At 37.3% G+C, this 24,021-nt stretch overlaps 1 protein-coding gene across 2 annotated transcripts in view; it reads right to left on the bottom strand.

The window, feature by feature from the left end:
• Positions 1–445: 445 nt before the first annotated feature.
• The window catches only part of PPIG (peptidylprolyl isomerase G), a 24,992-nt gene continuing 1,416 nt past the window's right edge, over positions 446–24,021 (bottom strand). Inside the window, exons 1-13 of one of the 2 annotated variants that reach the window (XM_052674978.1) lie at positions 21,847–22,016; positions 17,315–17,394; positions 17,133–17,207; positions 14,734–14,841; positions 14,214–14,258; positions 12,310–12,397; positions 10,796–10,825; positions 10,567–10,706; positions 4,864–5,068; positions 3,635–3,802; positions 2,482–2,566; positions 2,039–2,175; positions 446–1,720 (exon numbers count right to left, since the gene is read on the bottom strand). In XM_052674978.1, the coding sequence (XP_052530938.1) occupies positions 610–1,720; positions 2,039–2,175; positions 2,482–2,566; positions 3,635–3,802; positions 4,864–5,068; positions 10,567–10,706; positions 10,796–10,825; positions 12,310–12,397; positions 14,214–14,258; positions 14,734–14,841; positions 17,133–17,207; positions 17,315–17,375 (2,253 nt within the window). In that variant the 5' untranslated portion in view covers positions 17,376–17,394; positions 21,847–22,016 and the 3' untranslated portion in view covers positions 446–609. Of the gene's footprint in view, positions 1,721–2,038; positions 2,176–2,481; positions 2,567–3,634; positions 3,803–4,863; positions 5,069–10,566; positions 10,707–10,795; positions 10,826–12,309; positions 12,398–14,213; positions 14,259–14,733; positions 14,842–17,132; positions 17,208–17,314; positions 17,395–21,846; positions 22,017–24,021 lie in introns of those variants that run through there. The other variant, XM_052674977.1, reaches the window with a different exon arrangement.

Below are 24,021 nucleotides of genomic sequence, written 5' to 3'. Positions count from 1 at the left end.
AAAAAAACCTATTCTTCTACAGTCAAATACAGGACAAAGAAAGAATTCCCAAACGCAGATGACTGCCTTACCACACAAATAAATTCTACTGTTGGCAGTGACATAAATACAGAAAAAAATCAATTTTTGTAAATCACAAAGTGAATTAAGTCAGTCATACTCCTTCACAAAAAATAAAATAAAATCCTAGGTTGTACCTACTGAATTACAAATGTACCAGCACTGGAATGATAACCCCTTGCAAAATTATCCTGGGTTTAAGAATACATGTAGTATATGTACAGCTTTTTTCACATGTGAAAAAAGGTTCTTCACAAGAAGCCACTGTGTGCCCCAATGTAAATTCACCAGGAAGAAAATACATGTGGCACAGAAAGTATCTTCTTAGCTGCTAACAAACAAGGGTGCATAAAACAAGGAAATATTTAAAACACAGCACACTGTATTACACGTAGAATTTTTCATTTCAAGTTTATTAAAACTTTAGCAGTACAAATGATCCAGGTTTTAGATTATCAAAAGACCAAACTGAAGTCCACATCTTAAAAAAAGGCGTTCCTCAAAACGTCTCTAAAACTTTGAGACGATGGAAACATTAAGTCCAAACACTCATCCGTGCCTGTCATCATCTGTTCCAGGACTTGTTTCACGATCAGATTTCTTATCCTTACTAGGGGCATGATCTCTGTCCTGACTCTCTGATTTTTGGTTAATTTCTTTTTCAGCTGAGGATCTGGTCTTTTCCTTTTCATTACTCCTGTGTGAGTACGATTTTGATTCTCTCTCTTTGCTACTTGGTCTCTTTTTTGAATCTGGACTTCTATCTTGATCTCTACTAGACTTCTTACCTTTACTGGATTCAGGACTGCTACTTTCATGGCTTTTTGAATGCCTCTTCCTTTGGCTTTCACTATCATTCCTCCTATATGAGCTTCTACTTTCTCTATTTGAGTATCTTTCTCTGTTTCTGCTCTGACTTTCCTCTCTCTCTGAGCTCCTCGAGTTTCTCCTCCTCCTATTTTCTCTTCCTCTATATCTATCTGGTGTACCTCTCCTTTCTCTGCTTCTTGATCGTCTTCTTCTTGATTCTCTATCCCTGTTCCTTGAATATTCCTTACTTCGACTGCGATCTCTGTCTCTGCTTCTTGATCTACCCCTTCTACCCCTATCTCTGCTTTTGCTTCGTTCCCTTGTTCTACTGCTGGAACTATGTTTTCCTCTAGCATGCTCACGCTCTCTGCTTCTTGATTTGTGCTTCTCCCTGTCTTTACTCTTCCTATGGTCATGTTCATTACTTCTTGAACCTGCCCTTCTGCTTCTCTCTTTACTCCTACTTCTTTCTTTATCTCTCCCTCTAGAATCATAGTGCTTTTCTTTTTCTCTGTCTTTCTCACGGTCCCTCTCTTTGCTTCTTGATCTTCTCTTCTCATCATGTCTGCTGTGTTTGGAGTCTCTTTCTTTACTTCTTGATTTCTCTCTGCTTTTACTATGACTTCTAGATTTGCCTCTTTTCTTGGTCTTGCTTCTATTATGCTTGTCATCTTTTTCCAAATTTCTTCTCGTCTCCCTGTCTTTACTGCTGGATTTATGATCTTTTTTCTTCTCTTTTTCCCCTCTTCTGCTTGGACTTTCAGAAACTTGTCTGTGATCTGATGTTTTTCTCTCCCTTCCTCTTCCTGGGCTTTTTTGATTATCTTTCCTGATTTCATTTATTTCACTCCTTGGAAAAAAAAATTGGAAAATTAAAAAATAATTTGAATCTCCTACACTATGAAAAATGAAATGAGGACTGAGGCTGCTTCAAAATTGTAGCTTAAAATCACATTACATCACAACATAATTATATTTTTATGGAAACCACAAATGAGCACGATTAAAGCCTGGTCGTTAACTAATGGGATAACTAAGTCAGTGTGTCTTGTTTTCTTGGAATTAACTATAACTGAAAATTGAAGAGAAAATGTATTACTTCTAATAATTACAAAAATTTAAATGCATATATTTTAAATGCACATACACCGAACAGAAATCATCTTACTTGTCTCCTTTTATCCATCTTTCTCCACTTGACACTCTCATTCTTTGAGCTCTTTGCATTTCTTGCCTCCAATGTGGAGGAGTTTCACTGCGTCGGAATCGATCTCTTGACCTGGATCTGGAAGGAGTCCGGTAACGCTTGACAGAAAGAGAAAAGAAAACCAGGTGCAAGTTAGCTATCAAAGCACATAAATCCAAAACGTTTTAATCCCCAGTGGTTGATTCTCCACAGCACCTACCATGACTCAGATGCGTTCACTGAAAAGTTATTAATTTACTGAACATCATGACATCATTCAGCTAAAGCAGCCCCTACATCAATTATGATGCACCCATAGATTATTTGCACACTTTTTTTTTTTTAATTTACAAAATTGACCATCCTAATGAAAATGGGAGTGCTACCGCATTGTTTGCTTTGAGGAAGGGATTGCAAATATTTACCCTTGGTCCTCTTCCTTTTATTTTCCTTCCCGATCTGGTCACCAGCAGCCTTCTCTGGTATGTTGACTGGGAATTCGATAGATTACTAAAAATAAAAATCAGTATTGTTTGTAACATCAAAGAAGGAAAGAAGATAAAGACAACTTCATATCCTCACACAGCTCTGAGTGACACTATTGTATCCTGGCAGCGACAATACACAGCCACCCTCCGCTATCAGTTCATTTCATGAGAATAGGTGATGCTCACTTGTAAGGTCTGATTAAACCTGTTACTGTAAATTAACAGAAACTCAAGTGGTGAAGTATAATTATTCAATTGCATTTAAACCTTTCTAGCCCTGGCAGAAACAGCTACAATAATGGGCAACCATGAAATCCTTCATTGCATAATCGTAAAACCTAAAACCCGAGATGTTTTATAAAACAGTGTTTGTGGAACTTGTATCATTTCCTAAGGGCATATTCAGTAATTACACAGCAGAAGCTTTCCATACGAAACTTCCACTTAGGCAAAAAGTAACCTTCTTGAGACAAAGCCTGAACATGTACTGTTCATTTGTTTATTTAACAGATCTAACCTAAAAATAGGTAAGACAAGCTTGCCTAGTCTCTATATTAAAAGGATTTCATTTGAAGGGACGTTAGAAGGAAAAGAAAGCTAAGAAGGAAACAAAAACTAGTTTTTAGGTGTACTTTTCATTGGAAATTATGAGAGTTATAGCTGTTATGCAGATAGAGATTTTCAATATTACTGTATCAGCTAACTATGTCAACCAAAATTTCTCATGAAAGCTTCAGTTTTGATTACTAGAAAGTATTTCACTGGACTGCTGAGTTCTTTATTGAGGGCAGATTAAGATATAGACTCGGCTTGGACAGCTATAATGAATTCTAAATGAAACTGCAATCTATTTCATTTGCTTTTTCTTGAATCAGTCATTTTAAGTTTTTCATTCTCCAAAAAACCATATTCAAACATTAAGCTTTTGCTCTACAAAATAAAAGCAAAACCAACAGTTGCCAACTGAAAAAAGGATTCAGAAGTGATCACAACATTCAGCTGTTTAATAGGGAAATAACTCAGTAGTTTAAAACAGCACTACAACCATACCACTATCAGTGTCTAGTCAGACTCAAAACAGGTATACTACCTCTCTCTTTCCTTCTCTCTGCTTTTCCTCTCTTTTTCTTTCTCATCTGCTTTAGGAGGACTTTTTCTCATTAGGAACCGGTTTTCAGGTATTGGAGGAATTTCTTCAGGACGGACAGTAGATAACGGCTGTGCTTCAGGGTTTTCATCTTCACTTTCACTAGATGAACTGTATTTTTGTATAAACAAATATTTATGCTTAAATATTTATTAAGGCAAGTTATGTGGATGAGAAAAAAAATATTTGATCTATTTCAGTAATTCAGAATTCTCTCAATTCAGCATACAGATCATAAAATCAGAAACTTGGGGAACAAACAGAACTGTTTTAGAAACAACTTTCTCCTATATCCTTATTCTGAAACATGCAATTGCAGTAGATTTTTGACTAGTACTCTCATTTTATGTAGTCCAGTGATGCAACACTGAACACTTATTTTGTATTTAGACAGAGCTTTAAAATAGATATCAAGAAAGCTAAGTTCAGATTTTTACACTCATATATATGTGTGTGTGTGTGTGTGTATATATGTGTGTGTGTATATATGTGTGTGTGTATATATATATAAAACAGACTAAAAACTATTTTATCTCCCAAGTACTTGATATAATCGATAAAATTCTGTGAAATAGACTTAATTCCACAGAAAGAAAGCTTAGGCCCTAAATGAGTGTTTCTTACACTTTACCATTAGTTTGGAAAAATGTGACCTGCACTGACTACAGATTAGAAGATTAGAAACACCACTTTCAGAAATAAGAACTTTTTGAGTTGTATCACATTCTAGTGACACTGCAAAACTTTGGGCACATCAGAACTAATGGTGTACATATATTCATCTGTATTCATCTAATTTTTTTTGTTTAGTTCTGCTTACGCTTCTGTGTAGCACAGGAATCCCATGGCACACAACTGAAACTGAACTCTACAAAATTATCACGACTTATTTAAAACCAAACATTCCTGCAATTTTTCAAATCCAATATATGAAATTCTTAGTCTATTTTCTTCATTCCTGTACAAACTGCAGTACATATGCACATAGATATTGCACTTTGTCATCAAGTCAGAAAAAGTAAGGTCATATACGAAAACAGCTTCCAAAATTTCCACATATCTACTTTCCCAGTTACAGAATTGTACTTTGTGCTGTTACAGGATAGGAAAACAATACTGCACAGGAATATGTTAGAAAAAGCAAAAAACAAAAAACAACCCTCAATACTGACCTTTTCTTGCTTTTCTTTCTTTTTTTCTTTTCCTTCTTATGTTTCTTGGAATTTTTCTTGTGTTTCTTTTTTCGCTTTTTCGATTTCTCTTCTGAAGCACTCTCAGAATCCGATGACGAATCTGAAGATGATTCGGAATCACTTGAACTTTCCGAGTCGCTGGATGAGGAAGACGACTTGTGCCTTTTCTTGTCTTCTTTCTTGGCTTCAAGTCAGAACAATAAAGACATATATTTACATATCAGACAGTTTTAATTCACCACAGAAAAGCAAACTTATCTCGGAATTTCCTAAGCTGCTTATAATTGTGTCATGAAAGCACTTCACCAAAATACTCTAACAAAAGGTTTTGGGTAAAAAGACTGTTTCCCCCAAGTAAAATACAGTACAGGTCTCTAAATATATAAGGAATTTAAAATATCGTGTTTTCATAAAGAAGATCTAAAGCACTAAATATGTGCTGTCAAGAATTAGTATAACTGTGTATGTTTTGCGATGACATTTTACGTAACATAAGCTTTATATGCAGTATTCTTAAAAATTAATTTTGTAAACATTTATAAAATTATTTGACTTCCGATGTAATCTGACATCATGTAAAAGATGCTCAAACCACAAATGAGACAAGTTTACAAAAAGAAAATATACTTTACACTAAGTCCTTTGAAGTTAGCCCAACAGAGGGTACACTCAGATTACGAGTTTTGCTACTATGTGAAACCGCTCAGAGAACAGCCCTACTCCTGCAGCTCATAGTGTTTTCCTACACAAAGATACAAACTGCTTACTAACCATCTGGTATGAAAAAGAACCTCGCTAAAGAGCAGGCTACTCCTCAATTATGTACATCACCATTTCTCGTGTATCAACTGAAGCTGTAAATCAGAAATTTATTATCAATCTGACGGCAGTCCAACAGGAAGTAACACAGCACGTATCTTTTTATGCCCTGTAATGGAACTCAGATCTACTTAACCACTACACACTTCAGGTAAATTAATTAAACGGCACGGATACTCTCTAACGTGTTAAGAAATTCCTATCAAACTATTAGCCACAAAATTAAAAGTTCTATTGAAAGCTCCAGTAAGGGCACACTGGTTGTTTCTGTATAATCATAGTTAAATTTTTTAATTGGTATCAAATCTTACTTGACATGGCTCCTATAAATTCCAAAGACTATCGCTAACCATACAACACAATATCAGAATAACTGAAAAAAAATGAATCTTCACCATTAAACAATTACACACAAAAAAACCAATGGTTTCTACATAAGCAGGATAGAGATCTGAAGATAAAAAAACCCAGTAACATTCACTTAAAGAACCGTCTATGAAGAGTAGATGTGGAAACCGCCCTTTGGAAAAACCAAGCAGCTATTTCATGGAACAGCACACTGATTTTTGGAATTATCAATATTAGGATCTCCAGCTGCTTTGCAGTTATTATCAAGTTGACTGACACTTGAGAGAGGCAGCAGTAGGCAGCAGTAACATCAATCACATGACTGCAGTATAGAAAGTCTCCAATTTGACAACAACTTAACCTCATTTTTCCAGAACAACAACTCGGAAGGCAGCAATTTCTCAGAGATGATCAAAAGCAACAAAAATTGCATTAAATCTATTTTTCAGTTGGTAAAAATAAAAACAGTAAATGAATTTCTGCCTTGCTATGCATTATTTGTAGTAATAGGCTAGCACTTCCCAACAACTTTTCATGGGAAACAATAATTCTCATTTGGACTAACATTATAAAATCAGCAAGGACAGATCCATAGTTGGCCAACCAAAACAAGATTCTAGTTGTGGTTCAGGTAGGTTCTTTTTGATAAACCACGTGCTGTAGGAACTTCACGTTGTCTCTTGCATGTTGGATGTAACTGGATATGCTTTCGAGTAGAAAATTAAGTGGAAATGTACTATGCCAACTGTATAGAGACAGTTATGGTCCCTAATGGACATGAGAGCCAGCACATTTCAGAAAATAAATAGGAGGCACTACCTCCACGTAGGAGCAATCTATGTACTCTCTGATGACAACTCGCTCACTCTGTCCACGAGCAAATACTATTTTGAATACAGAACCAGTTTCTGAATACAGAACCAGTGTGGTTCTGGCCAACTAAAGATCAAAACAACAAACAAAACCACTCCTGCAGCATGAAGGTCATGAGGTAAGAAAGAAACAGACTTCTATTTACATTTCAACTGTTCCAGATCATTAACTTCAGGATTAGGTTTCAGCTTATGGTCACATCTGAAATAGATGCCTTACTTCCTACTCCATTCACTGTGACATATATTCACCACACTTCATGAATTACATGATCACACTGCACAATACAACCTAGCACTCCCCACATTTCAGTTTGTTATGAAGTGTAGCAACTCTTAGTTAGACATGTAGTATCAGACTCCTGGACTGAAACAAACAAATGAGCTGGCCAGAAACAGTCACAGGCACAAAGGTCAGAACAGATAATCTCATCTCATAATTCACAGCTTCAATCTGTAGCTTCATTTTGAACCTGTCAAAACCAACACACAGTTTGTACCCAATGGTCAGTTCACTTAAAAAAAATAAATAAATCCACAAAATAGAAAACTGTGAAGCTACAACAGTTAAGAGCAACCAGCTGGTAGAAAGAGGCATGCCAATGCTATGCAAAGAGCTTATGAAAGAAGTGAGTACCTAGGGGTCAGAGGGACAAGAAAAGAAGCAAAGGAGGAGACAAAACAGAAGTCCAGACAAACACGATTTATCAGAATCACTGCTTTCTAAATGTTTTTCATTGACAATCCATGAGTCATTGCATAACTCTGCATCACCAATTCCTAATTTTTACGGGGAAAAATAAAGGTGCTAACTGAAGTGATAGAACAACTAAATTACAAAACTGTCCTCGGCTGAATGAGGAAGGCAGCCATAATCCTTTTAAACTATAGAAGACACATGTTTACCAGCAGTGACTCGATAGAGATGTCTTCAACATCAGTGAAGATCATGAAACAAACATTGCAATGTTTGCAGAATCCTCTAAAAAATGTTGTTTTTCCATGAAAAATATTCATTAAAAGCTCCTAACAAATACTGTCCAACTTGCAAACCATTTTTGTTACCATAGTAGCTCATCTAATCTGTAATGACCTTACAAAACACGGACACATCAGTAGGTTTCTTTAAGTTTGTTGTGGCTTTTTTGTTTCCGTTACATTTCAAGATTTTTTTAAAACACCACTTGGCCAAAAAGATTCTTCTTCTATAATTTAGTTTTTCTCATTCAGTTTCACTAACACACCTTTACACTTCAAATAATAAAAACAGGAAAAAGCCTACAAGCATCCCACTTTTCTAGTCAATCAACCTCTAATACCAAGAGAAAGCTTCTGTTCTAAGCCTCTGCAATACTGTAATTCAACTGTGATCTTTAATTACTCAATTCACATAGTGTCCAGTAAGTTAACTCAATGGTGATCATCTTATCATCCCTAAACTGATCCAGTTCTTTTCTATGAACGCTTCTGTTTGCTTCCTTCATAATATGCTTCATTCCAATACTCATGACAATAGCACAAAATCTTTCGTCAACTTCCAAAGAACATCCAAATCACACACCTAGCTTCTACTGTGATTCCTCCTGGTAGTGCCATCCTGGCTTCCCAAGAAACTCAAGAAACATCAGCGCAGTTTTCCCTCCATAAAGACTTGCCCAATTCCTTTATGTTGCATATCAGACAAGCCTATAAAACAGATCTTATTTTAAGCCCCCTTAGCTATCATAGCATAACCCACATAAATTCATCACCATTATACTTCCCTTATTGTCAATCTCCTTGTTCCTTTACCCTAGATAACAAATTCCCAAAAGCCAACTCTTCTGGTAACTTCTTCATGTTTCACAGCATCAGTTCATTTTTGCCTGCTACTGCTGTAATGTGCTACAAATACTTTCTTTCACAGCAAGATGATTCAATTGACCATCTTCCATGGTGCTACTCACCTCCCAAAAACTGCAGCTTTCATCTAGCTTCTTCCTTATACTCACAGGTATCAGGGCAAACACTTCCTTCAATTTCTGCTACCTCAGGCTCAGTTGCTTCATATTATGCTTTTAGCAAACAATTACAGTCATACCATCCAGTTCTTTCAGTAGTGGTGGACTTCCCTCTGTAGATCCTACAGAAAGCCTTTGCCTTTCAATAGAGGGATTTTCCAATCACTACAAGCATTCTGCAAAGTAGCACCTTCATCAGGCTCCTCATTAATGCCCATACTCCTCCCTGCACTCAGGCACTAAGACTGCGAAGACAGAGGGCAGGGTTAAGTCTTGCTGATTCCCAAATACTCCTGCTGCCCAGTTATTTAGTACTGTGCCTTATGGTCAGTTGAGGGGCCTTCCTCTATCACTCTGGCAGCAATCTCTCTCCATGGGACACCAGACCAGCTACAGGGAGCAGAGCCTCCAGGATCCTAGCAGTACCAAGACAAAGAGGTATCACCACTCAGACAAACCGGTAGGACCAGTCAGATCTCTCCAGAAAAGCTAAAGGAAAAAAATGCACTTTTTTTCCCCTTTGCCTTTGATGAATTCTTTAAAAGCCTCTCTAACAGCTGGAAGTCTGTGCAATTGAAACTATGACTTCCATTTAGTCTATTCAACTTCAAGATTTTCTGAATGTCTTAAGGAAAAGAAAATGCTTGGCTAACCAAGACAGAGCGTGAGTATCTCATCCACTAGCTCTATCCGTACTACATTTGTAGTTCTACCTCTTCATTTTCCAACTGATACAGCACTATTTTGTCCAAAAATATAAAAGCAATGTTCTGACATAAAGGACAACTCATGGGTTTAATTTAAGAAGTTGCAGAGCTTTTAAGAAGTCATAAGCCACTACTTGGAATTCTGAGAGATTTAAAACATCACTTCAGAACACACATCGATTCCACAACAGGTAACCAGAGAACTACTATAAGGAAAACAAAACAACCAAGAAACTCAAGTTTGAATGCTTGCATTTTCTTTAGGCCAAAGATATAATTAGCCCTGCCTCATGCCTTAAAATCCTTAGTGCAACCCTTCACAGTACTTATCAGCAGAAGGTGCTGAGAAAGAAAAATGATGACAATCGTTATTAGAATTCCTACTAAAGATGCATCATGAGTCTCATTTACTGAGATTTTCCAGTCATAGCGGAATCTTAGATTGACTCTTATTTTTTAAGAGAACCAGAATCCAGTCTCCAATACCACGTTCAACTCTGAAATGGCAAAGAGATTCTGTCCCATTCCAGCTTATGAATACAATTTATAGCTATTTAACAAGGATATGTGCTAAAGGGAAACTTCAGGCTTTCCTACTCTCCATGCCTGCTCTGGATACTTACCTGAAACTTCAATTCATAAAAAGACACAGTTATTGAAAATAGTCAGACTGTTACTGCACTTAACACAACCTCTTCTTTAGGACAAGTGCTTACCAGTTTTGTACTAAGGCTGACATAGGAAAGATCTTCTGCACCAAAACCAGCTATGCTTTTTCAGAGACAAATTGTACTGCAGCGTTACTTAATTCCTTTGATTGTACCTCCATAACATTATCAAGAACGTCTCTAATTATTTCAGTGTCTACCAACAGGAAGAAAATTAGTAATACAATAGCACAGTTCACATATACCTAGATGTACAGTTAAAGCATACCTTTGGATTTTGGAATCAACTCTCCACAACTCAGTATGCGTACTTCAGCATATGGTTTACTAGACGCATCTGTTTTCTGGTTTTCTATTTCTCTCACAACTTCTTGACCTGAGATGACTTGTCCAAAAACAACATGATGTCTGAAGAATTTAAGCAAAAGTAAGAATTCTAATATTTAATTTTTAAGGCAGATCCCCCAAAAAGTAGAAAGAAAGTAACAGATACTTACCCATCTAAGTGAGGTGTAGGTTTAGTAGTTCTGTTGTTTCCAGTAGGTGTAATTTAAAGAGGAAAACAGGAATCAATTTTAGTGGAAAGCAGACAGCATTTGAATCATGTATGCAGATGATGAAAGTTACTGAATTAATAAAATTTAATACAACCAAATATATGTTATTCTAAGTTTGTATGCAGTTAAAAACATTGTATGATTTATACAAACTATCTATTCAATCCCTTACCACACCTTATTGAACAAGTTGTGACAAATTTTTAGATGCATCCTCATTAAAAAAAGTATTAAGAATTGTATTTCTTAAATTACAGGAATAGTACCAGGAACAGAAATAAAAATTAAGGCAACTGCCTCAGAAGAGGAAAAGTGGGGAGGGGGGGGGGGAAAAAAGCAACAACAAACTTATAGGAAAATAAATTAGCAAAGGAAAAAAAAAACCTGTATGTACAGAGTATTTGACATCAGAAGTAGAACTGACTCTCTACACCTACAGATAACTGAACAGTTGATAGCCTTCCCCTATATTAGAATTACTAAGGTATACATATGTCAGGCATGGCAAAAAAACAAAAAAAACAAAAACAAAAAAACCAACCCAAAACCTGAGCCAAATACAGTAACAATCACCCAAATATTGCAAAATAACGGTTTAATGATAAATCACAAGCACAACTTACCATATTAAAAATGGTAATGAGACATAGATAAGACTGATGAATTTCAAGTATTTACTTCTATAGAAGCATGTAAAGCAGATGCATTACAGAGTTTTAAGCTTTAGATATAGCTATACATGAGACTGCATTGAGAAGTTATCTTGAGACAGAAAATTTTTCTGTTACTTTCAGCTAGAGGACCCCTGGAACTTTTTTGCTTCTTTCCAGACAACATATACTAGAAAAAAAGTGAAAAAACTCTACAGGGAACTAACAGACTTATGCTGTTGCTTGAGTTAGAAGACAGTTACTAAAAGAGGACCAAAAGGTCTTTTGCACAGACAATAAACACTGAACAGCAGAGTGATAAAACCTCTCCCTAAAGAGCTCAGCAGGAAAACGGCTATTTCCATGTGTATAATCAACGAATATTAGGATGTTATCACAAAATAAATAAGAGAGTTAGGTAAACTATGATAACAAAAGAGAAAGCCCTTATTCTAGGCTCACCCACAAAACACCACTAGAGGAGATCTCCAGAAGAGATCCTTCGATCCTTCCCCTCTGGTAGCCAGCTCTTAAATAGGTCTAGGAGGGGTGCAGCCTGGCTCCACCCCTTCCGGCAGCACAGCTGAATTGCCTTCACCTGTGCTCCTCTGGCTGACTCATGGCTCGCCTCAGGTGATCAATCAGAGGTTCAGGCCGCGACTCAGCAGTTCCCATACACCATGTAACTTCCTAAAGAGGCATCAACTTTTATATGTTGCAGACCACCTCCCATGCAAACTCAAAAAAATAGTCTACAGCTTACAAAACAGCAAATCACACATTTCAGAACAGTTCAATACTTACATAAAGAACTGTGAACCATTTGTATCCTTTCCTCGGTTGGCCATTGAAAGAAGAAATTCTTTGTTGTGCTTTACAGCAAAGCTTTCATCTGAAACAAGCATTTTCAATCACTTTATATACTTTATATACTGCATATGCTTAGATGAATGCTCTACTCTAAGTAAACTCATTCACATTAAATAAATTTACTAGTCACATCTGTAAAAAGTTACCTTAAAAATCAATACAAGACAAAAGCTATTTTTTCATATACATTATTCTTTTTATTCTAAATAGTGTAATTTAAGAAAGGGAAGTAAGAATTAATAGCTTATAGTCTGGGAAAAACTAAAAATGGAAAACAGAATTTTCTTATAAGAGATTTGTTTTATTTTTCTTGCTACCAACATTAATAGAGCAACAACTGAAAATAATGAGTTCTTTTTATTCATCACATGCTGGTCACTACGTCTTTGGAGTAAAAAAAAAAAGATTTTCAGTTGCAAAGCACTATTAAGAAACCCTGTTTCTTCCAGAAAGTATTTTATTTTGTATTGCTTAGCACACAAGGATAGTCAGTTTGATAGCAATAACAAAATGGTTCTGTTTCTCTGTCATCTACACAAATTATCTTCATAAGCCAGTCATTAAGAAAATAAATTCCACTTGAGTGAAGCTTTTACTTCTAATAAGCACATCACTTTGACAGTTTAGATTAAATTCAATGAAATCATATGAAGTAATCACCATTCCTCATTTAAGACACCTGGAAGAAAGCAGCCTATCTTCCTCCTACCACAAAACAGCCTAACAGTTGCTTGGGGATCCAAACTATACAGATGAAGTTTGCTCAGTACTCCTTAAATACAAAGGGCAGAAGCCAACATTAACAAAAAAGAAAAGTATGTAATCTGTAAGGTTCTGGTTTCCCATCATACAGCATAACAGCCAGTAACAGGGACAGTCCCACTTAGTCTATATGGTCACCTATATAACTGCAGTATTGTGTGGCACTGAGTATCTAATCCTACAGTGAGCTGGTTAAGGATGCCACACACAAGCAATACTTTCTAGAGATTCAATTTTACACTGTGACCAGGTTGAAAAGACACCTTGCAAATGCCAGAAAGTAGAAGTCCTCTTCTCCCACCTCTCTCACTTTTTCTGGCTCTCATTCTTGCCTATCTATGAAATGAAATCCGCTCACCAATAGGGAAACAAGTACATTTTTTGCTTTAACAGTTTTCAGACATTCTAGCATGCAGGCAGTTTGCAGTTTGATCCAAATGAGGGCCAATGCAAGGTATGACCTCCTCCTTCTGTCAATTGCAAACTGTTCATTCAACACAATATCTGATACAAAATTGCAGCCAGCCTCTACAGTGAATCATTCTTTTGATGCCTTGCTGCAAGCTCAGATGAGGTCCAACATTAAAAGTGGCAGGAAGGATAACCTGCCCTGCCAGTGGTAGCTAGCCATCATGTAGGCTTAGGTGTAATACAAAACTGCTCCCAGAAACAGAGTTGCTCCAGTACACTCCTGAAAAACACAGGCTGAGAGGCACACTGGAGAGAAAAATTCTTATGCATCAATGATTGAAGGAGGACCAGTACTGTGAGAAAATGGATGGCTTCCTCATACTTAATTCCTCTTGGTTCAGAAAAGCAGGGTTTTATACTGTCTCATAAAGGTAAGATTTGCAAGAAAGGCATAATAGAGTCAAGTTTTCTCCTTCTGACTGGAAGAAAGGCAATCCCCAACTTTTAGCCAGCTACTGAAGCAGAAGATATGTTCAGAAACTGTGCTGAAAAATTTTTCTAGAACTGCAAATCTGATAAAGCTGACATATGAAAGCAATTGCATAGAATGTACAGATAACTGCTTACAGTATCAACAAAATAGAGCAGACTGATACAATTCTCACCTTCAAAAAAGCCACCATAAATGGATTCTCCTCCCCTGCCATTTCCTTGAAAGAAAAAAACATGAATTAAAACCTATAATAGTGTAAAAAGTTGCATCAGTGAAAGATGCTTCATAATGCAAAATATAGCTGCGTTCAAGTCACTAACATTATTCTTCAAGATATGCAAAGATCAAGATATCTTCATAGTACCATTAAGCAGAAGCAAACTTGGAGAAAAACTGAAGTTCTCCTACATATTCTGTTATATGCTGCCTTTTTTCTTCTCAGCAGCAGATATATTTTATCTTCATATTTATAACTTGCAATTAAGTACTTAATGCTCTGAGACACGAAGTCACAGAGCAGAATACATGCATATAAATTTACGTCATTTTGTTACACAAAGTTTCTTATGCCAAAAGTAGTTAAAAAAAGCAGTTAAATTGCATAATTAATGTAAATTGATGATGCTACGTAGGACTCCCAAAACATTCTACTGCATAAGCATTACATTTTTCTTGAAAGATTCTCATCATACCTTCACTGAAGTCACCGCCTTGGATCATAAAATCTTTCACTACCCTGTGAAATAGACAACTTTTGTAATGCAATGGCTTTTGGGTGGATTTTCCTGTACCCTTTTCACCTAAAGGAGAGGAAGGGGAACAAAAAACAAAATGACTCTTTGTATCCATACAGTCTCCATTTAAATGCTTAATCAAAGCTATCTACAAAGCTCCGAAAAATTAATTTGTGGATACATACTTGTAATGCCAGTAAGAAAGCAACGCGGAAACTACTTTTTATTTCTACAGTTATACTAAAAGAAATTGTTACTTACAGTAGCATACAACATAATAACAGCTTTTTTTTTTTTTGCCAGCCCAGCATCACATACAGTCATAGCACAATGAATTCTCAGAGAACTAAATTAGAGCTCACACAGATAATGCAGAATGCCACCTGCCTGGAGAGGGTTAAACATGTAAGGATACAATATATTACTGTTACTGCTAAGAAGACTCCTATATAGATTGACAGAAATTAAACAGCCAGATTAACATAACCATCCTTGCTCAGAAGCAAATGAGATACTCAGATCTTCGGTTACAGGACTAATGTAGCATAAAAGCTTACAGGACTAACGTAGCATAAAAGCTCATAGACAAAAAATAAAATGGGGGAAAAAAAAAAAAATAAATGAGGAGGGAACGAGAAATGATTTTAAAGGAATTTGTTACCTTCCCAACTCATGATTCCAACTCCCAGTCTCCTCCCCTAAATCAGATCTAATGCTCTTCAGACTCCTAAGCAAGTCCTCTGCCTCAGCAAAGCACTATCTACTTTTGCTCCCGCCTTCAAACAAATAAGGTCTCTGCTGAGATAGCCAAATGAATGGCTCATGGTGGGGGCCTTGTGAATGTCAAAGCCAACGTCAAGGTAACAGTAAAGCATAAGAGTAAGGAGCAGGGACCATCCTGAAAGATAAAGGATTCTTCCTTTCACTGCTCCCAGACCATTAGACTGTATCTTCCCGCAATCTCATTCCAAGCTGTGAAACTGGCAGTTGCCACTGAACTTACCTGATGCCTCCACATGGATCTGACTAGTTACAATAAACACTTCTGATAGGAACTTTGATAAATGTGTGGCTGTGTACTGTGCTGGCCTGTCTCACACCTAACAGACGTGCCAGTAAAAACAGGTGCTGACCCATTTTTCAAGAAGATAGCATGTCTTTTTCAAAACCACCAGAAAAAAGGCAAGCATAAATAAAATTAAAATTTAAAATGTTTACGGTCAATATCATAAATACTTCTCCAAAATACTTTCTTCACCATTCTTAAATATTTAAAAGCAGCATAGTATTTCAGCCCGATTTTAAATCTGATTTTATTTTAAACTACACAAGGAGCTATGTTTCTGACCTGAAGTGATGTTCAAAGACTTCAAGTGAAAAATCTAAATCAGTTTTCAGAGAATAACATCTTGTGCAGTAAATCTGACTTTTGGACATTTGACAGAAAATAAAGAATGCCATGGACACATGAAAACACATTACCATCGAATAAGAAGAATCACTATAAAGCTCAAATTGGTTAGCTATTTTTGATAACCCGATTCTGAACCAGAATCCCTAGATGAGATAATGCTCATGAATGCTGCACAAAGCTAACTTGACATGAACACAATTATGCGCTCACACCTGATTCAGACCTTATTAGTACTAAGTGATTCAGTATTAATAGCTGTGAAGCACTGACTTGAAAGACAACAAACTGAAAGAAAAGCAGGTGGAAAATGCTGACGACATTAAACATGGATTTAGGTATTCACAGAATCATTCCTGTGATAATATTCAAGTACTGCAAAGCTGTGAGCATTTCCAATCACAACAGGCAGAGCACTGAGAAATAATTCTACTTGGAAATGCTTCTAGGAAAGAATCTTCTTAAATAATTTCTTCAACAAATCACTTGAATTTCACTAGGACTGGAAATCACCAGCATCCAACAAAACTACTTTGTGAAGCAAAATATTAATGTATACCAGCAACAGCCTTCAAACATACACAAGTATAGTAAAACCGAAGGGTAATCCTCCATGCCTGACCTCTTATTGGCTACCTTTTAAGATGGATGATGTTATAGAATGTGAACAGTAGTATCTGTGCTAGTAAAAGAAAATCAGCTTACCGTGCCAGCATTTAAAGTTGATTAGTACACGCTCTCTGCAACATCTTAAGCCAAAAACTACAACTGCTTTGATTCTGCATCAGATATATATGAGAAGTTTGCTAAATCTCCAGAGATATCAAGAACTAGTGTTTGATGTACTTAGTTTTACACCTCAGCATGTCGGAAAACGTTAACACATGTTGAATTAGCAAACATGGTATTACATTTGAAATTATAAATAATATTAAAATCTACAAACCTGTGCAAAGGCAGCGAAAATTCTCACATGTCTTTGGACACACATCTGAAAATAGTTCAAAGACCACTCTTCCAGCTAGGAGAAAAAGGTATATTTGTTATGAAGTTAACTAGTATTTGTATTATTCTTAAACATTTTACAGGAATATCCCATTATTGAATTGACTGTTGTCATTTTCTTACCAGGTACATTGTTGATGGCTATGTCGAAAAAGCAACGAGGTCTCTGGACCTTTATTCCCATGGCTTCGAAAATTTTAATACTGTAAATAATAAAAAGTAAAATTGAATTTATCCCTCTGTGTAGTGAATCTATGTTCAAGCTTTACAATGTGGAAGATTTTATACAGACAACAAGAACTGCAGAAAAGACAAAAATAGAAACTTAGAAACAGGTAGCAAAACCAGCATTTCTAAAGGTTAAGAAAGAGCTACTTAAGTATTTTAAGCCATTTTCATGTTTTGTGGAGCCAGTGAGTAATTCTGGTCATTCCTGCTGCAACATTATCAAATCTAAACTTCAGTGACGTATTTCAGGTGAGGAATTACAAACACAAAAGATACTGTATGGTGTGGGGATAACAAAGCTTTGCTTGCTTTCCAGCTGGGTAATCACTTAAGTTGTCTGCTCCTAGAATTCTTGGATCTTCAAGGCAAAATATTGCCAGAGGAAAACAAAGTCAGCTTTGAGACCAGACAGCTGTGTCAAACAACTTTTTTGCAACTGCCTTTCAGTTGTTTAAACAGACTCATTTTTGCAATTCACTTGGCTCAGCATCAGTGGCTGAGGTGGCCACCCACCTTCAGGTCAGGGGGACAAGCCTTGTGGCAGCTTCTTTTCCTCAAGAATATACTGGTGGCTGCAGTTTGCAACTATGGCCAGTTAAACTAAGATTCCTTTAATACACCTCGACCACGAACTACAGCAACACAAGAAAGTACACTGTGCTTGTAACGGTGAGGAGCACAGTGAGGTGGACAGCCCAGAAATGATGAACTTCAACAGCTGTAGTTGAATCCATCGTTTTGTGACAGTGTAAAATGAACAGTCTTGCTGCTAATCTCTTATTTTGCTTTCACTCCCCGTCCATGCTGAGAGAAGCATCCATCTGCTCTCGCAAAATAAACAGCCATACAGTCTGCTTCACTACTTACACAGCACATTTTCTCCCACGGCAAACTACAGCAATGGCTTTAGACCCATCGCTGTGACACCTGCAGCCTGATTAGCACACCTCTCCCATGAGCAACTTCCCACTCCTCAGTGGGAAGTATAGACTCGAGGTGAACTGATGGACTTCCTGACCGTGGTGGTGACAGGCTGACACACTGCCCCGATTGCATGTGTTATTGTGTCAAACTTGGATATAATGTAGCAAGCAAAGTAACATGAAGGATTTTCTCTGAGCTCCTCATAACAATTGAGCAAGTCAGGTGGGCATGCTTTCAGAAACACCAGGACTTCAGCACAAAGGAGGAACTGGTCAAAGAGCAGAAGTTAGGTTACAATGATCAAAACTAGAACACGTGGAGGATTAAACCTTGTTTTTAGGCATATTTCCAGGATTCCTGCCATTGGAGTGTCAAGAGCTGCTCTAACCAGGATCAAAACCATTCCACACCATAAAAAAAGATGTAGATCTTCCAAAATTACTGCCAAATGAAGCAATTCTGGCTTTGTATCATTTCTTTTCTTTTTGTGTCACTGCTTATCTGTTTATCTTGATACTTTTAATGCAACTTGTCTTATACCTTTAAGCACATAAATCTCCTTGTTTTTGTGCAATGAGCAGTAACTTAGTTTTGTATGCAACCACAGTCTTCCAGCATCACATACAATCATACAACTTCTCTGAGGCTGCATCCTCTCTGAATTCAGAGAGGAAAAAACAACAATAACAAAAAGATCCATAAGACTGGAATACTTTCTCCAGAAGTTGAAATATAATCCATAATTAATTTTTTTTAAATTGTCAGAAAACACTACTCAAACACCTTTCCTAAAGCTTCACCCATATCTGTGCCACAGAACAGCCTCAAAATATACAACTGTTGCCATCTGTCACTTCAGTTTATGAAGGAGAGGCTACAGACTCTAGAACCATGTTAGTCTGCATTCGCTCTCCTTGTGCTCAGCATCACTCTCAGCATCACTCTCAGCATCTCGCCAAGATTACACAGCAAAAAAAATCACAAGAGCAACACAGGAAGGATTTACATGCAACACCACTCAATAATTTATCATCCACGTGATTCTTAGCTAGACTTTTTAAGCTAGATTCTTCACAGCTAGACTGTGCAAACATGCAGAACCTCAGCAGACACACACTTAGCTGTCTAACAAGTTAATTCACACAAGCCAGAGATTCACCAAAAGCAGTAGCAGCCCTGCCTCATCCCGCTTGTTCTTCTTGCTGAACTGTTTGCTGTATCTCCTCTATTACTATTAACGCAACTTTTGTAGCCAGCCAGAGAATCAGAGAAAGTGCACAGAGCCAGGGACTTGGATGCTGCCGGGTCACAGGCGGCTGGACCCACGCAGGGGATGCAGATAAGGCAGGCAAGAGGACAAGCTGCCCATTAACTCACACACTGCCAAGAGCACAATGTGCTACACAGGCACACAGGAGAGGAAGAGAAGACTTTTTTTTTTTTTTTTTTGCAGAAAGCCTCTCAGAACAAATGCTACAATACATATTGTTTGGTGATCAAACTGATGTGCTGAAATGAACCAGAGACACCTAAGGTCCAGCAGTGCAGCAACTGACTAATTGTACCCAAACTTGAAGCATTTTGGCCTTCAGTGGGTTGGGTGAGGAGGGATTCAACCCTGCTTTACAGGTAATCTGCTTGAGAAATAAAGGTGTCTACACAAACATTTATATACAGTACTTTAGCAAAAAAAAAAAAAAAAACACCCACAAACTGCTTTAACAAGTCCTGTAACAGTATCACTTCTCCAATAAATACTGGCTGCACGTGGTACTAGATGGCAGGTGCTCAAGACAGGCATGCTGACACACAACACACCAAATAAGCATACCTTCCCTTGAGTAGATGCTGCAAATGCCTCTTAGAGAGAAGACTAAAAGGTATCTTTTTTGTGCAGCAACTGACTCTCCTGAGCTATCCAGAATTGCCTTATCTTTAAAAAGATTTGGAAAACAGAAAGAAAACCTACTGGAAAGGCTGAGGTAGGCAGGGAGCTAGATGTACAAGCAGAATAGAGAGCTGACAGGCTATATAAATTTAGCTACAGTCCTCTTCAACCAGGCTAAAATATCAGCAACATTTACCTTATAATACCTTACCTCAAGAGAGTATTTGCTTTCCAATACACTTAAGTACCTTTACTATAACCAGCACTTCAGACACATCTCACTGAGGACAGTAATACTGAGTCACAGATGATTCATGTAGTATTTAATAATAATTACAGTCACTTTACAACTTCACAATGTTCACTCAAAACATTGCCTGTATTAAAAGCAAGTACACAGAGTGATTTCAGAACCAGCAGAGAAATCTGAGAATATTAAGAATAAAAAAGAGAAAATGACATGTAAAGCTCAATACTATAAACATTTACAACCCGTGTTGGTAACAACAGGGCTTACATGACTTGCATATTTTTCTCCTTAAATTTAATTTCAGTTACAATGCAGATGCTATTAGCTCACAATACATGATAAAATTTGAAGGGAATTTGATTCTAAAGTCAATTCAAAAGGCACCCACTGTACCTACATACAGAAATATGCTATGGAGAAGGGCAATTTTACTTACAAGTCAGCTTTCTTATTCCTTCCAAAACTATGTACTAAAGGATACAACAATCCAAGTACTATTCTGAAATGACCACATCACTCAAGCATTTTCATCCATCTCCTGCTAGAGGAGCTTCTTACTAAGAGAAGAAACAATGCAAAACAAACAAACAAAAAACAACCACCTTCAGTATGCCTAAAACAGCCCATTTGTCAATGAATATTAAAGCACTCTATGCTGAACTGTTAATCTCATTTTCAGAAATAAAAGAAATACAACAAGAAATGTTTTTCCGGAACAGCTGCACCTATAACTAGTGCATCCCCAGTTGTGTCTTTCAGGATTCGCATCCCTTCACACCTGCATTACTCGTTATTTCACTCAAGTATTTGTTGGATAAAGATGGCCAGCTCCCGGCCAGGCTGCAGACAGCCATTCCCTTCCAAAATGAGCCACACCAACGAAAAAGATAACCCTCACAGATTGTTCACAAGCATTTCTGCCAGGGATCATCACTCCTACTAGTTGATATGCCAAAAAAACACATCCTGCCGAACTTTTTTTTCCAGTCAAAATTATTTGTGCTAGCAAGGATTAGTAATAATACTGCTTAATATAACAGAGCTCCTTTCAGTTGAAATGCATTAGTCAAAATGGGTTAGACTGAAGCGTGCCCTCACAGATGCACATCAGTTGAAATATCCACGCATCACGCATCTCACGAAAGTTGACAGCAAGCAGCAGTATGGGACTATTTCCCAACTCTGAGGAAAATAAACCCTTCACCTGTACCCACGGCACATAACTCACTGGACTGCCAGTTTGTTCCAGCCCCACAAAGAGCACAGTGGGTTTGGAGCAAAAACGTATTTGGTAGGAAAAAAAATATTACTATGTCCTCTCATTTCATTCTCTGTCATCACCTACTCATATCTACTCTCCCCTACTTCTAATTTCTCCTTGACTTTGTCTTCATATTAGTTCCTCGCATCAATTTACCAATCTTCGGCAGCAGTCTTCATTCGATGCCCAAATGAAAAACAAAGCACATAAATCCACATTTCTGGCATTTTGTTTCAAGTCATCTTCACATGCACGAACACAAATCCACACTGATTTATATTGCAAAGATAGCCATCCAGAATCTTCAGAAATATTTTAAAGTAATATTTTGAGTGTAGAGAACACAAGTACACCAAGTGACACAAAGTATGCATCACATTCGCTAGCGCTGTTCCACAACCACTTAAAGCCACGTGGATTGAACCCCAGAATGGAGGGCTCACACAACAGCGTGGCCAGCCCTGGTATAGTGGGTCTCCTTAAGCACGTGAAAACTATACCTTCCTCTGCCACCTTTCAAGAAAAGACTCTGGCAGTGGCACATAGCAACTTAATATGACAGTGCAGCCACAGCCCGAGAGTGGTATGTTTGTTTTATACAGATTAAACTACAAATGAATGTATGATTGCTAAATGAGACATGTTATCCGAGTACCAGTGCCATTATGAACTTCCAGCTCTGTAGGATGATATTGAAAGCAAGAACAAAAATCTAACAAGCCCAGTCCCAATCTCAATAATTTCCTCGCTGTGTTCCCAAACAGCAGAACCTCCCAAATAGCAGCAATGACAATTAAAGAAATTAATTCGCTTTCATTTTACTAATCAGCAGCACAGGACTGTTTTGCCAACAGATTTTTTAAAGGCACTACACTTCATCACATTCCAGATTTTGGATGCTGTTTGGCAATCACGTGGACTTAAAAAAATGTTTTGTAGAAAAAAAAATATTTTACAAAGGTCTGTGGAATTTCTCTATCTCAAATAATGCTGAAAGTGTCTTTTGAACTGATTATGTATTTTTCATCCTAAAAAATGAAATCAAGGGTAGAGGTACCTGACAAGATCAGCCATTGCCTGCCAGGAGCCTGCTATCCTCTTAGATATCTCAGATGTTAGACATCATGTTCAGATTGGTCCTGAATAAATACACAGAATGTACTCCTACACTACTGCACAGCAGAACTCATTTACATAACTTTTCGTAAGATTTTTTGCAGTTAACATAAAATTGAGCTTTTTGTATTGAAGTACACGAGGCACGCACACCTGAATGTAACATCTCAGTTGGAAGAACAGAAGAACACAAGTTTAGGCTGAGAAGCTGATAACATTCTCCTAAAACCATCTGAACAGGGATACAAGTTCTCACAAGATCATGCCCTTCCTTTTAGTGTCATAATAAAGAGAAACCTAAAATGAAAAATACCTTAAAATACCTATGCCCTTTTGTTGACACCAAGGAAAAACTTTGCTGCTGAGAGTAAGTCACACTTTTCTATCATCTGATTTACCCAGACAAGTTTGGGGTTTTTTTTTCCTTTTTTCTTTTCTTTTTCTTGTCTACTATCAGAGTTGCAAAAAAACAGACGTGTTTTCCCAGGTCTGTGCACAACTAAATGCCTTTAGTTGTTCACAGCACTCCCAGAAGCAGTGAAGAACATGACTACTTCAACCCTACCTTTCAGAACTGAAAACTGGAGCTGCATTAGGTCCAGAAGAAGCCATTAACTAACAAACAAGAATTGTAGAACTAAAAAAATACTAAGAAAACACAAGCTTCACTATTGTGTAAAAGAGAAAAAGTGCTGATTACACCGTACCTTTTAAACAAGTCAGACACCTGCTGGAATCGCCAAAACAGACTTCTGTCCTAGCTAATGAAGACCAGAATACGGCTAAACTGCGTAACAGCTGGACACAGTTTTTAATGCTGACATATTTGCCAACCATAACCCCCCAAAAAGCTTGTTTCATGATCTCATTCTCCTCCTCTCTCAACTACTTTAGTTCTACATCCCTTCCCAGCCCCAGCCCAACCTCTAACCAAATCCTTACTCCATTAGAAGACAGCTGGATGTGCTTCTGGCTGCTTCCAAATGGAAAGTGGCTCTTGTATGGGAGCGCACGTGGCACAGAGGACTGAAGTAGCAGTGGAAACACCATGCTGCACTAAAGTAACATCCTCCACTGCAGTACATACACTTAAATGCCAACTCCCTCATAACTCACTGATTTTCTGAAGTCCTAAAACCAATTAAAAAAAATATATAATTAAC

This window comes from Tympanuchus pallidicinctus, unplaced genomic scaffold, assembly GCF_026119805.1.
Source record: "Tympanuchus pallidicinctus isolate F22 unplaced genomic scaffold, pur_lepc_1.0 scaffold15, whole genome shotgun sequence".
Taxonomy (NCBI): Eukaryota; Metazoa; Chordata; class Aves; order Galliformes; family Phasianidae; genus Tympanuchus; species Tympanuchus pallidicinctus.
Note: the sequence above shows the minus strand (reverse complement) of the source record. Positions and strands in the feature narration are given on the sequence as shown.